Source organism: Bos mutus, chromosome 3, assembly GCF_027580195.1.
Source record: "Bos mutus isolate GX-2022 chromosome 3, NWIPB_WYAK_1.1, whole genome shotgun sequence".
NCBI classification, from domain to species: Eukaryota; Metazoa; Chordata; class Mammalia; order Artiodactyla; family Bovidae; genus Bos; species Bos mutus.
Window position 1 is genome coordinate 110,784,910 of NC_091619.1, and position 14,715 is coordinate 110,799,624.

At 50.2% G+C, this 14,715-nt stretch overlaps 2 protein-coding genes and 1 non-coding gene across 9 annotated transcripts in view; all 3 read left to right on the top strand.

The window, feature by feature from the left end:
- The window catches only part of ATG16L1 (autophagy related 16 like 1), a 43,504-nt gene extending 33,414 nt beyond the window's left edge, over nt 1–10,090 (top strand). For all 7 annotated transcript variants that reach the window (XM_070368497.1, XM_070368499.1, XM_070368498.1 and 4 more), the window contains 6 exons: nt 4,918–5,038; nt 5,313–5,418; nt 7,262–7,411; nt 7,510–7,557; nt 8,347–8,448; nt 9,228–10,090. In XM_070368497.1, the coding sequence (XP_070224598.1) occupies nt 4,918–5,038; nt 5,313–5,418; nt 7,262–7,411; nt 7,510–7,557; nt 8,347–8,448; nt 9,228–9,321 (621 nt within the window). In that variant the 3' untranslated portion in view covers nt 9,322–10,090. The remainder of the gene's footprint in view (nt 1–4,917; nt 5,039–5,312; nt 5,419–7,261; nt 7,412–7,509; nt 7,558–8,346; nt 8,449–9,227) is intronic.
- On the top strand, nt 3,081–3,342 carry LOC138987349 (small Cajal body-specific RNA 6). Its single transcript, XR_011463834.1, has one exon. It is a non-coding gene; the product is annotated as a small Cajal body-specific RNA 6 (non-coding RNA).
- A 143-nt stretch (nt 10,091–10,233) lies between the features above and the next one.
- SAG (S-antigen visual arrestin) overlaps nt 10,234–14,715 on the top strand; it is a 42,199-nt gene continuing 37,717 nt past the window's right edge. The window contains exon 1 of the mRNA XM_070368505.1: nt 10,234–14,674. The gene's annotated coding sequence lies outside the window, so the exon portion shown is untranslated. The remainder of the gene's footprint in view (nt 14,675–14,715) is intronic.

Genomic DNA, 14,715 nt, shown 5'->3' on the forward strand with positions numbered 1-14,715 from the left:
GCTGGGCAAGTGCTTGCTTTAAATCCCATCAGGAAAGGGGGCCTAGAAACAGCCTGGCACTGAAGGGGTCCCTTGCAGAGGACGCCTTTCACGGCGGGGTGTTTGCAACTGCCGAAAAAATCTTAAAGTGAAGTTGCTCAGTCGTGTCCGACTCTGTGACCCCATGGACTGTAGCCCACCAGGCTCCTCCGTCCACGGGGATTCTCCAGGCAAGAATACTGGACAGGGTTGCCATTTCCTACTCCAGGGGATCTTCCCAACCCAGGGATCGAACCTGGGTCTCCCGCATTGCAGGCAAACGCTTTACCATCTGAACGTCCAGGAAAGCCAGAAAAAAAAAAACTCAAAAGATGAGTGTAAAACTGAGGAACTGGGTTGAAGAAGCTGCCCTGTCGACTTCTGTAACGCTGATGTGGATAAAGGGCCTCATTGTGGACTGACTCTCAGATGATGGTTTTTATTTCAGAAACCTCCTCATCAAGGTCTGCATTTCTCTGAGGTCACTTGTCTTAGTTGCCGTTGATGGTTACTGCCTGCGTCGTGGGCGGCCCTGCAGCACGGGGCAGGCCGTGCAGAGCCCGAGGACAGAGAGCGCTCTGCTGGGAGACTCGGGCTGCTCTGACTTCAGAGCCCATGTCGGCTCTGAAAGAGGAAGATAAAACCTTGAAGTAGTGTTAGAAGTTAAATGTTAAACTTTTTTTGTGTGGCTGTTCTGGGTCTTTGCTCGAGCTTTCTCCAGTTGAAGCGAGCAAAGACAGCACTTCCTTGTGTGTGGGCTTCTCTTCGTGGTGGATTCTCTTGTTGCGGAGCACAGGCTCTAGGGTGTGGGGGCTCAGTAGTTGGGGCGCACAGGCTTAGTTGCTCTCCAGCATGTGGAATCTTCCTAGACCAAGGCTCGAACCCACGTCCCCTGCATTGGCAGGTGGATTTTTATCCACTGTGCTACCAGGGAAGTTCCAGAAATTAAACGTTAGATACTAATAAGTGTCAAAAATACTGAATGGGTAAAAGAATTGGAAATAAATCTGATCCACTTAAATTAACTTAAAAATCAATTTTTAAGTGAATCACTTCAGTGCAGTTCCATTACTCAGTTGTGTCCGACTCTTTGTGACCCCATGGACTTTAGCAGGCCTCCCTGTTCATCACCAGCTCCTGGAGTTTACTCAGACTCATGTCCATTGAGTCGGTGATGCCATCCAACCGTCTCGTCCTCTGTCATCCCCTTCTCCTCCCGCTTTCAATCTTTCCCAGCATCAAGGTCTTTTCAAATGAGTCAGCTCTTCGCATCAGGTGGCCAAAGTATTGGAGTTTCAGTTTCAACATCAGTCCTTCCAATGAATTTCAGGACTGATTTCCTTTAGAATGGACTGGTTGGATCTCTTTGCAGGAGCTACATTCCATACCATTGAGAGCATGGAGATGGAACTAGCTAGCTTCATTGAGGTTTTTCTGACTGGACAAGAACAAGATAAACAGAAATCCAGAGTTTTTAGAAGTAACACATGTGAAAAGCTAGGAAATAAGTCACAAGGAAGCCTTATAATCATAGATGTTCATTGCAGTATCATTTCTGATTGTGAAACTTTTAAAGGGATCTAGGTGTCTGCTGGCCAAGGAAGTTTCAATTAGATTATAATCTCATTACTTGAAGACCTTTTACCTATTATAGACTGTTTGCCTATATTAATTACATTACAAAAACTCTAGAGGGTCAACTGTGTGCGTGTGCACGGGTCACCCTTCTAAGCAGCATGAGGAAGAGATTAGTGTTTTATAGACTTAGAGACCCAGGGTATTCTGGCCAAACAGCGGGAACCCCAGACTGTGTATTTTCAGCTGTCACATGGAAAATTGCTTGTGCTGTGAAGTTAAAAGAGGATTCCCAGGCTATGTGGTTTTGAATGCAGTGGGTTACAAAACTAAAACAACATTGTAAAGCAGTTATACTCCAATGGAGGGAAAAAAGTGTACAGAAACAAGCAAAAATGTAGTGGATAAATATGTAGGGATATTTCCATATTAACATGTAGTTAGGGTCAGCACACGGAGAAGGCAATGGCACCCCACTCCAGTACTCTTGCCTGGAAAAGAGCCTGGAAGGCTGCAGTCCATGGGATCGCTGAGGGTCGGACACGACTGAGCGACTTCACTTTCACTTTTCACTTTCATGCATTGGAGAAGGAAATGGCAACCCACTCCAGTGTTCTTGCCTGGAGAATCCCAGGGACTGGGGAGCCTGGTGGGCTGCTGTTTATGGGGTCACACAGTCAGACACGACTGAAGCGACTTAGCAGGGTCAGCACAATGAGTGCATTGGCATTGCCCACTTAATGAGCAGTGTCTTTTCCTCCCTGTGTGTGTGAAAAGTGATTTTAAATTTTTGGTGAAATAGTTTTTTACTAACAGCTTACATAGCATGAGAAGTACCTGCATGAGTTTTTGGTCTCTCCCCAGGGTTTGTGCAGATTAGATGACATCTACTGAGCATTGCTCAGTAGAGCAGGTTAAATGTACTGTACTTAACATAAGCTTTGTTGCTAGAGCTTTCTTGATCTTTTCAGAAGGATCAGTAGGGAGTTGTCACACAGCCTCAGCGTGGCTGCCACCTGGCTGGCCGCGACTGTAGGATGCTGTTCCAGCTTCAGAGGTTTAAACGTGAGAGGAAGGAGTCGGGGAGTCCGGGCAGACTTCCCTTTCTAAAAGGGGAAGCACATGCCGCCCTGAGTTTTCTGCTCCTGTGATAGTGTGCAGTTGTTCTACCGGGCAGAGAGGGAAGGTTGGTTTCTAAAATGTTAACTCTCAACTTTGAGATCTCAGCTCAGGGATTTGGAGTGAAACCCAGGAAGGTAGCAGTTACAGTAAGTATATTAGGGTCTTTCAGAAGCTGCTTTTTGGGGTGGTGAGGATGGTATTCCCTGGCGAACCAGTCACTGCCAAGGGCCCAGGTTCAGTTCCTGGTTGGGGAACTAAAATCCTTCATCAAAAAAAAAAGCCCCTTTAAAAAAAAATTATAAAAAAACACTGGTGAATACCTGAATGCCTTCTGAGCCTCTGAGATTTCCACACGTAAATATGTTGATCCATGTTGAGAAATAGGAAAGGGGCTGACTCCCCAAATCTTTTCCTGGCATCCCTGCCACCCCCAGCCGGCTCTCCCCTTGGGCTCCAGTAGTGCAGGGATGGGTAGAGGGCAGCGATCCTCAGTTACGACTCAGTGCTGCGTTCCTTGGCCACTCAGGGGAGATGCCATGGCTGGCACCCCACAGCTGGTCACAAAAAGATGGGATTGTTGGGAATACTGGACTCTGTGGCTGTGGTCTGACGTTTCAGGCTGAGACCTCTGATTGAAAAACTCCTGGAAGTCTAAATTGTTTATTTAAAGAGTCCTATGTTTCCTTTTATAAATTATACCTCCAGTGATCCTGCCTGGTCTGACTTTAAATAGGAAACTGACTTTTTATAATTCAGACTTCCAGAAAATGGCAAGAATAGTACAGACAAGTATCTGTAATAGAGCTTATTTCAAGAAGGTGCTTATCCCCTCCCCCCTTTTTGAAGTTGTGTAATTAGCCTCTATAGAGGATGCAGATTCAGGAAGTTTCTACATGTATTTTTGTTTTAACGCTTAGGAGAAGACAAACGTTATTTTTCTGTAATACACAAGATGAAAGAGGCAGCGTAAATCTAATAATATTAAATAGATACCATTTGTGTATGCATCGTTCTTTTCCATTTCGTTGGCTGATAAGACTAAACGCAGGTATCCTGTTTTTATTTGCGTTCTGTGTGCTGTCTTTAGTAGAGCCTTTACTGAGTACTTCATTATACTTCTTTTATGCGTCCTTTTTTTTTCAAATTGACCTACCACACTGTTAGTCCCAGATGCACAAAATTGCAGTTCATTATTCCTATACATTGCCAAACGATCATCACCATACATCCAGCTATCATCTGTCAGCGGAGTCATTGCAGTATTATTAACTGTACTCCCGGGCTGCAGATCCCATCCCTGTGAATCCTTTTGTAACTGGGAGTTTGTACTTCTTAATCTCGCTCATCTTTTTTCTCATACCCCCCACTCCCCCCACAACCATCAGTATGTTCTCTGTATCTGAGTCTGTTTCTGTTTTGTATGGTGTTAAATTTGGTTTTTAGATCCCTCATATAAGTAAAATTGTAAGGTATTCGTGTCTGTCTGACTCATTTCACTTAGCATAATACCATCTAGGTTCCTCCATGTTTTCACAGATGGCAAAATTTCATTCTTTTTTTATGACTCGATACTCCATTGTATATATTTACCGTGTCTTTATTCATTTGTCTACCACTGGGCACTTAACTTGCTTCCGTATCTTAACTGTTGTGATTAATGCTGCAGTGAAAATAGGGGTGCATGTATCTTTTCAAATTAGTGGTTTTGTTTTCTTTGGAAAAAGTACCCAGAAATAGAATTGGTGGGTCATATGGGGTTTCAGTTTTTTTAATTTTTGGAGGGCTTTTTCGTACAGTTTTCTTAGTGGCTCCACCAGCTTACGTTTCTCATATATCTGTTGGCCATCTGGTGTGTGTTTTTTGGAAAAATGTCTGTTTGGGCCCTCTGCCTGCTCTTCCCTTATTCTGAGGATGTGGTCGTGTGAAGTTTGCTCTAGTGGTGCTGGATTTTTTATTTTTCTATTACCTTTTTTTTTTTTTAACTTTTATTTATGATGGGAGATTCATCTCTTCTTCTTGATACCTCATCCGTGGGAAGTACCCAGAAACAGGCTTCCTGGGTGTTTCCCTGAGCCGCTTGTCCTTCTGTCTCAGTTCTCCTGACTGAACCTCAGGGTGTTTGGAGGCACTGGCTCCCGGGCAGTTGGCCCCTGACTCCCAGTGCTGCGCCCAGAGGCTCACCCTGGCTGTTCTGTCTCCTAGCACACGCTCACGGGACACAGTGGCAAAGTGCTGTCTGCCAAGTTCCTGCTGGACAACGCGCGCATCGTTTCTGGAAGTCACGACCGGACCCTCAAACTCTGGGATCTACGCAGCAAAGTCTGTGAGGAAATTCAGTCTCTGTGTCTGTGAACGATTCGATACTAATCGCGGAGCCATTTGTTTCTGTGTTAAAGCCCACATCTAGTGTGATACACTTTGAATTTCGAGTCTGGTCTCATGTTGGGTGGCGATGATGTAGGGACTGTTTTCCAAGTTTGAAGCTTCGTTTAAATAAATGGTTCTGATGACCTAAGTAAGGGTGAGAGGGCAGCGGTGCTCGGTGCGCAGCCACGGAGGGGTCTCTGCTTGACTGCTCGTGTTCGGTTTTCTTTCAGGCATAAAGACGGTATTTGCGGGATCCAGCTGCAATGACATTGTCTGCACAGAGCAGTGTGTGATGAGCGGGCATTTTGACAAGAAAATTCGTTTCTGGGACATCCGGTAAAACTCCCACGAGCCTGGTGGGGAGGCAGATGAGAGGGCAGAACTGTGATGGTGTCTCGTGTGTGGGTTGTGCTTCTGCCCTGGAAATGGCAGAGACGGGCTGCAGTCGACATTATCTTCCCCGTTGGATAGTCTTTACCCTGAAGTAGAACGTCACAGTCGTCACGCCCTGTGTCCTCACTAGTCACTTTGCTGGCTGCTAGGTAAACAGGTGAACAACTAGGTTGTCAGGTAGATTCAAGTGTAACTGGGGAGACCGCCATACAAGTCTGCAGGGTGTGCTGAAGCAGGGCTGGGCACCGCTGTCCAAGGACGTTAAAGACTGTCTCTCAAGATGAGTCTAGAGAAGAGCCCCAGAGGGCAGCGAGTCAGGCGAGGGCAGACGAGACTGACAGGGTGGGTAGGATCGGATTGCCGCAGGCTTTGGACGCCATTGATGAATGACTTGATCTTATAAGCTGTCGGGTGTTTAGCCAGAGATTCCTTTGCTAGAGTCTGGTAGATTACATTGGCAGTTTTAGAGGGTGTCTGAGGAGCAGGGACGTCACTGAAGTCTTGAGGAGCTGAACTCAGGGCAGTAGAGGGCGATGTGGAGCTGGAGTCGGTTCCTGGGAGACTTCAGATGGAGCTCCTTACAGACTAGATGTGGAGAATAAATGACAGATTTAGGGAGAGGATGCAGTGAACATATTCAGAAAAGGGCATTAATTGGCAGCTTCTAATAGAGTATTTGGGAAAACGGAATTTTTGAGAAGTTGGATGGGAGAGAAATTGAGACATCCTCACAGGAGGACTTTGAAGACATGAGAGTGGATTTATCAGAGCTGGTGTGTGAAACGACAGAACGGCAGCGCCCAGGGAGCTGTCAGGAGAGCTGAGTGGCTGGAAATGGAAAGAAAGCTGAGGTCTCGGTGATGGGCCAGGTGTGGGGAGTAAAAGGGGAGGTGTCTAGTCAGGATGAGACTGGGTTGGTTAGAAGTGGGTAACTGGTGATTAGTTTCAGGTGTACTGGTTGGCTGACAGTTGAACTGAAGTATGGAATTATAGAGCTAAACTGGATGTTAAAAGGCTCCTGGTCCATCCCCTAATTTAACAGATGAAGGCCCCGAGTCCTAGGAGGTGGAGCAGCAGCAATAAAGTAAACTCTCTTACTTCATTGTGGTTTGGGATAGGAAATCTTTTCATTGAAAGTTTACAACACAGTGACCACAGAAGGGTTTGTAGCTCCTTTGGCTGTATCACCAGCAGGGCCCAGTCCAGGATTGCTGTTCACAGACCTGGCATGGACCGCGGCCCAGAGGAGAACTGGGAGAAGAAAAGGAAGAAGAAGAGGTGGCCAGGTGTCCAGGCTCCGTGTCTAGAGTTGCCAGGATGGGTTGGAAGGCCTGGGAGTTGAACTTTGTACGGCAGGATTCCCGGGAGAGTCCACACTTGTCCATAGAAGGCAGCCCAGACCCACTAAAGCAGATTTACATCTCTTTGGATAAGCTGAAATGATAAAATTGAAGTAATACAAATTAAACAGTAGCCCTACTTAGTTCATACTGATCAGAAGCTCTGATCGGCAATTACTGTATTTCAGAAATGAGCAAGGAAATTAATTCTTACCAGTTTCAGAGTTCTGATACAACTACTTAATAGAATCTGTTGATGGCAAAATTATAAAAGCCGAGGCTGAGGTTGTTTGTGTGAGGTTTGGAGCGCTTCTGCTGTCCTTGAAGAGTAGTACGTTCTCGTTGAATTGACTACCTTTCCTGCTCTATGGCATGCCAATCTGCTTGGAATGGGGAAGTTCTGACCTTTCTGTTACATTTTCTCAGATCTTCCATCTTTTTTGTAGATCAGAGAGTATTGTCCGAGAGATGGAGCTCTTGGGAAAGATCACTGCCCTGGACTTAAATCCAGAAAGAACTGAACTCCTCAGCTGCTCTCGAGATGACCTGCTGAAAATTATAGACCTACGAATAAATGCTGTCAGACAGACATTCAGGTAACTGAAGACACTCTGGTGGGGTTTCCGGAGGCCTGCCTGTGCTCACGCCCTGAGTGGCGTGGACTCTGGGGTAACGGTGTCGTCGTCTGTTTCAGCGCGCCAGGCTTCAAGTGCGGCTCCGACTGGACGAGAGCTGTGTTCAGGTTAGTGGGGAGGCGCGCCTCCTGCCCCAGCCTGCCCACCCCAGCACCGCTCATCTCAGTTTAGAGCAGGGGCCTCCTCCCACTGGAAATGAGCTGAATCTGTACAGTGTCTCCATGCGAGCAAGTGTCCGGGAGCAAACCTGCAAGTTCAGTCCTGGACGTTGCTGTCACTCCCTCTTTCTAAAGCGTCCCTTCTGTGACTGAGAACGTGTGCCATCCCGGAAGCTGCGGTGATGGACTGGTTTGTTCACCTCTGTCTACTCGTTACCGTAGGGCTCTGAGAGCTTTTCGGGAAGGGTGGGGAGTCTCTTGGAGCACAGCGGAATGGCTCCCTCCCTTTCCTGTTCTCCCGTCTGAGTGTGGCCGTTCTCACAGACACACTGCCAGGGTCAGGGCCGGTACTGTGGAGAAGGTCCTCCACAGTCCACACGTTGTTCCTTTTCTGCTTTCGCTGAACCGTGTGACCAGGCAGTCCACCAGCTGAGGGAAACCCTTCACCACTTGGGGTTGCCTTTGACCTCCCTGTGTGCTCGAGATGACTGGGGGCTTGTGCCCCCCAGAAGTACTGCGGTGGCACCATTTCTCAGTAGCCAGTGAGGCCAGATAACGGTCTAGCAGCTTCAGCCAAAATGGCTGTGAATAGCATCTCGGGGTTCCTGGGTACTCAGAAGTGGTCATGAGTTTGACTCGTAAGCGAAGAGCAAACCTTGACTTCCTGGGGAGAGGTCCGTGTGAGGACGTTGACTTGAGAGTGGGTGACGGACGCCGTTTCTCTTGTGTGTCCTCTAGCCCTGACGGCAGTTATGTAGCAGCGGGCGCGGCCGAGGGCTCGCTGTACATCTGGAACGTGCTGTCTGGGAAAGTGGAGAAGGTCCTCTCAAAGCACCACAGGTGAGACAGCAGCCCCTCTGAGGCGCTGAGCAGGCTTGTGGCTCCATCCCAGGGGCCAGTGCTCTCCTGGGCGTGGGCCCGGGTCGACCCTACGAGGGCCATGTCCACTCGGGTGCTCTGCTGCTGGTGAGGTCAGTGCAGAGAAGCTGGGGCCGTTCTCACCGGACCGCAGACCCCTGGGTCCTGCTCATTTATGTTCCAGGACGTTCCAGTTAGGGCGGCCACTGGAAAAAGGCTTGGAGCCCGCGTTCTGCCTCTTGGATCATGTGTGCGCCCCCGCTTCCTCCCGCCCCTTCACTGCTCTCCTCCCTCTCTGCGGCCCTGTCTCCCTCCTAGTCCCTTTCCTCAGGAAGTTGACTGCTTGTGACCACTGGTTTTCGCATACTTTCCCCCAGGCGCCTTTCTCTCTCAGCTTCGTCCTGTCCCCACAAGCTCAGCTGCTGCTGAGAAGGCAGGCCTGGGGCCACCACTCACTGCCCGTCCAGTGCCAGGCGCCCTGAGGTGCTCCTCAGAGGCTGCGGTGTGGCTCTTAATTCACTCAGAGCTACTCCCTGAGGGCAAACGTGATGAGGCCTGGCTCCCTTTCTTCCTAAACTGCCCACCGTGATTCCTCCTAGTTCTGCTCTGTGAGCGCCTGCCTGTGCGTGGGGGGCCACACTGGCGTTAAACCGGGTGCTGGGACAGGCCTGACTGCCTCCCTGCTGGCGAGAGAGCCCTGGAGGGAGCCTGGCGCTCGGCTCACTGAGGTCTCACCCATGTCCCCACCTCTCCCTTTGAAGCTCGTCCATCAACGCGGTGGCCTGGTCCCCCGCCGGCTCCCACGTGGTCACTGTGGACAAAGGAAGTAAGGCTGTGCTGTGGTCGGAGTATTGACAGCCCCTCGTCGGGAGAGAGCGATCTGGAGCTGGAGGAGCAGGCGGGCCCCACGGCTCTGTCCTGGCAGGTGGCGTGTTGGGTGTGGCTTTGACCTCCCGAGAAGAGCTTGAGCCGGGGCCCTGAGGCCTGCCTGCAATCAGGGTTCCTGAGGGTCGCGGCTGAGGCCCCTCCCAGCCTGAAAGAGTTAACACTGCAGACACTGACACTGCGGTCCCTCAGCCAGGGGCTCGGGGTCCTGCCCTGATTCGAGGGGGAAACAACACTACTGGCGCCCGTCTCGCATACCTCAGTGCGGGCCGCGCGGGCGCCCGCGCGCTCCTCCTGGGCGGCAGTGCCAAAGGCGCCCCCACGCCGGGGCGTTGGTCCTCCCCCATGCTTTCTCCCATCCTCCAGGGTCCGTCCTGTCCTGATGCATGTCCTGTCACCTTGGGTCGTTTTCCCAGGGAACCTGCTTTAATCATCGGATCAACAGAAACCGGAACAGGAACCACCCCCCCCCGCCCCCCCACCCTCAGGTAGCCTGTGGGGGCTGCCCTGGTCTCTGAGGAGACGTGGGCCTGGGGTCCTCCCTGCTGCTCTGTGTCTGTATTAGAGGCTCTTACTCTGGTCTCATCTGATCGCTGTTGGAATTCCCTAGCTCTCCCGAAGTGTTCTTGGAAAGCAACTGTCCTTCAAAACTGCCTCTCCCTAGCCCTGCCGCCAACAGTTCTACATATTTATTTCTTGACTAAGAAATAAATCTGTTTCATTAAAAAAAAAAAAAAAACTGGGGGCAGCGGTAGCAGAGGAAGCGCAAAACACTTTTTCCAGAAGAGCGGGTGTGCTGTCAGTCAGCGAAGACTGATTTCCCGAATCACCTGGAACTTGCCGGCCGCCGGCCCACCACCTTCTTCCCGCCACGCTGGGGTGAGGGTGGCTGGCGGGTGGGATCGGAGGCCTCCGGGGTATTATCCCCGAGCCAGCAGTTCTGGGTCATGCCCCTTTGCCAGGCCTACGTGCAATACCCCCTCGGTGCTTTAGTGCAGGAAGCCCATTCCAGGAAGCGTGGGAATGCCATCTTTAGATTTCAGGACGTGTGACAAGGCCAGGGAAAAACTGGCCTGTGAAGTTTAAAAAAAAAAAAAAACCATGGATCTTTACCATCTTAGTTGTTTGTAAAAATTTAGTTTCTTGAGCGGCTGAAACACCATTATTTTTTGTCACTTACTCATTTGCACTTTATTTTTTTTCCTTCCATACTTGTTCTCCAGGCAGTTGTTGGGGGTGAGTGCTAGGGCAGGGCAAGGGCGGGTGATTCACGTGCCCCATTTCCCCTGCCCTCGCCTCCCTCATTTGCTGTCCAGAGGACTCGCGTTGAGAGGAGTTGAAGTTCACAGGCCAGGGCACATCTTTTATTTATTTAATTATGTTGCCCAACAGAACTTGATTGTAAATAAAAGAAGAAATCTGTTATATACTTTTCAAAACTCCATGACTCTTGGTGGTTATTTTATCCTTCTTCATCCTAAGGGCAAAAAGCTGTTTCTTTCGTTTATTTTCCTGGCACTCATTTGTAAATAATGGTTAATACTTCCCAGTGCCTTACCCCGTGGTTCATTGTTACTGTTGTCTATAAACGTCAGTATTCCAGTTCCATGTTACTTGCAGATCTTAACTGAATCTAGAAAAGGCTGTCTTCGGGATTTTGGTAGCTGTGTGGTGTGCTCCACACTGTGGCCGTAGGAGCCCCGGTCCCCACGCTGGAGACGCTGTCCATAGGATAGATCGTGAACTGTCTGAGTCTCCCAGCCTCCAGGCCTCTTCTGTGCTGAAGGGGCATAAATTTTCTCACTGAGGAGTGATTTATTCAGAGCAGCTCAAGATATCTAGAAGCAGCCTTGTGCCATAACAAATTAGAGTCTCCCTGGAGCACCCCCCCTGCTCCCGAGGACCTCTGTCCAGCCTATCACCACTCAGTCGTCCAGCAGCTCGAGTTGGGGTTCCATCATGACCTGAAGTCTCAGGGGCAGCCAGACAGTGGAAAGAGGGGAGCCCATGGCAGTCACCTTCAAGGAGGTAAGTCATTCTTCAGAAAGGCTGAAAGCAAGCAGGCCAGTAGCCTGATGGTCCTGTTTTCCTTCACTTTGCAGGGGAGCATGTCTGCTCTCTTCAGCTCGCCCAGCCGTCAAGGCTGGGGTACAGGGCGGGCTCCCACCATGGTGGAACATGCTTCCCTCCACCTCATGGTCTGTTCTCGGTCTCTCAGGTCCTCTGGGCCCCTCCCCCAGTGCTCCTGGTTCCATTGGTCAGGGCAGTAGTGGTCATGCTGGTTGGAGCTGGAGTGGGCTTTGATCCAGACATTAGCCTGTCTCAGGTTGACAGTTCAAGACTTAAAATTATATTCTCAGGAACTTCCTGTCCGGTGGTTAGGACTCGGCAATTCTTCTGCAAGGGGCATGGGTTCAATCTGTGGTCTGGGAACTAAGATCCTATATGCCACCTGACACAGGCAAAAGTTTATATTCCCTCAGTCATTCCCCAGAATTGTGTGATATATCAAGTTCTGTATTTGTCTTAAGGCACATACTGTGCACACATTCACCTTTATCTGACAAATCTAGTAAAGCCCTGATGTGTCCTCACATCATGGCACACAGGAAATTTTGTGTGGACCCTGGGCAACGGAGAGGCCCGCCCCGACCCCAGGAGCATGTGTGCTGGGAAAGGCCGCATTTTGCAGGTGTGCCAAGCTACCTGTGTGCCTTCACACCTATGGCATGGCCTCGGTCAACCATGATTTTGGGGAACAAGACCATGGACTTGAAGCTCACGGCCTGGGCGGAGCCCTGAGAGAGGAAGGGGGCAGTGAGGAAACCTGCAAGTCGTGCCTGTTCTCACAAGGGGTCTCGGATGGTAAGACAGAAGCTGCAGCTCTCGAATTCTGTCAGAGCTGAAGGGTCTCCTGTCACAATTGGGGGAGAGCTTCCCAGCTAAGCAAAAAGATGTTCTGGAGTCCTGGCCCACAGGTGGGCACTGGTGCCCGGGGACCTCCACTTTGCCCGCTCACAGTGTGCGGCAGCAGGAGGCGCCTCTTAGAAATCCCGTTTTCAAGCCAGTTAACCTTGGAAATCCTGTGTAAAGTGAGGTGCACCTGTATTCACATAGATTCTGTGGAGACACGTTGGATGTGTGGCGCGTGCCAGTAACAGCGGACTTGGATCCACAAGACGATTCTTGCCTCCTGGAGCTCTGGTTTCCACCTGTGCCTCTGAACTTCCCTGCATGCTCTCCAGAGGCTCCTCCATCCTCTCAATGGTCTGGTCCATGGTGGGGCCTTCAGCTGCTCCCAGCTCTCCTTCACGGATCCTGCTGGGGGCCGAGCTCCCATCTTCCAACCCTGAGTGAAGGGCGTGATGGGAGCATCCACGTCTGGAGGATCCAGAACCCACAGGAGTGGAGGAAATGCCAGTGTCGGAACCCGTTTCCTGCCTCTCAGCAATTTTGACAGAGTATTTTACAGCAAACCTCAAGTATGACATTGCTCCCATAGATCAGCATGCAACCTAATAAGGACACCATGCCATAATTACACCTCAGAATTAACAGAGTCCCAGTGTCATCCACCCCTGGGTCAGGAAGATCCCCTGGAGAAGGAAATGGCAACCCACTCCAGTATTGTTGCTTGGAAAGTCCCATGGACAGAGGAGCCTGGTGGGCCACAGTCCATGAGGTCACAAAAGAGGCGGACACGACTGAGCAACTAGAGAACAACAGTGTCATCCAGGATCCAGTCCATTTCGAATTCTTCTGATGGTGCCAATGTTTCTTATGATTGGCTTGCTTGAGTCAAGATCCAGTTAGTTTTTGCTGCGTAACAAAGCGCCATGACACGTAATGGTTCCAAATGAGCATCGTTTGTGTGAGCGGGCCTAGCCAGCCGGGTTCAGGGAGACTGGTAGCGGGTGGCCCCCTCTTATCTGGCCGTTCCTTTGCCATCAGCAGGGGAAACGAGGAGGATGCAGTAAGAAGGCAGGCGTCTGTGGAGTCACTTGTAGCTCCACCTGGTCACCTTTGTTACCCACTGGCTGGAGCAGATGGCATGAGCAGCCCTGCCTGCCTCTGAGGGGCACTGCCCAGCAGCATGGGGACATGGAGGAGAATCTCCACAGCAGTTCTGGCACATGAGGTCCCAGCTGGATTTGGTTGACTTTCCTCACGTAAATGATGTTTGTATCCCACATGCGAACATTGTGGGTTTCCCTGGTGGCTCAGTGGTAAAGAATCTGCCTACAGTGCAGGGGACCTGGGTTTGATCCCTGGGGCAGGAAGATCCCTGGAGAAGGAAATGGCAACCTTCTCCAGTATTCTTAGCTGGAAAATCTCCTGGACAGAGGAGACCCTCGTGGGCTACACAGTCCATGAATTCAAAGAGTCGGACACGACTGAGCCCCTAAACCACCACCACCACCACCACTAGGAACATTCGCCCTGGAGGCTGCTGTATGCCAGGCCCAGTGGATTTGCTCCCACCCTAGGACCTGGGGAAGAGAGCAGGGGAAGTCAGGCTTTGGGCTTCGTTTCTCCAGAGAGACAGACTTAAACAGTAGATAGGTATGCTTGTGAGCCAGGCCCATAAGAAGACAGGCTGTACGCAGACCGGTTTCTAAATAACCGTACGAGGAACTTCCTAGAGGTCCAGTGGCCAAGAGTCTGAGTTCCCAATGCAAGGAGCCCAAGTTCAGTCGATGGTAGGGAACTAGATCCTGCAACTCAGTTCTCATGCCACAACTAAAGATCCTGCAGACTGTAGCTAAGACCCAGCACAGCCAAATTGAAAGAAAGCCATAGGTTCTGCTACTCCCTGAAGGGGCAGCAGAGGTTCTAAGAGGGCACAAGCCAGAGATCTCAGAATCAACCATATCTTTGACTTTCAGGTCATGCTAAGCACAGAGTGGGTACTCTAAAGTTTTTATTTAATAGAATTGAATCAGCAAAAAGAAAAGACAGGCTTCCCTGGGGGTCCAGTGATTAAGAGTCTGCCTTGAAATGCAGGAGACATGGGTTCAATCCTTGGTCTGTGAAGATCCCACATGCCATGGAGCAGCTAAGCATGCATGCGTAGAGCCTGTGCTCCGTAACAAGAGAGGCCACTGCAACGAGAAGCCCATAAACCACAACTAGAGAAAGCCCGAGTGTGGCAATGAAGACCCAGCACAGCCGAAATAAATAATTTCCTTAATGGCAACCCACTCCAGTATTCTTGCCTGGAAGATCCCATAGATGGGAGCTTGGCGGGCTACAGTCCATAGGCTCGCAAAGAGTTGGACACCCCTGACGTGACTTAGCATGCAGACACACACTGGGTCACAAGGTAAAAATAAATGAGTTTCTTTTTCTACTATTTTTAAATGT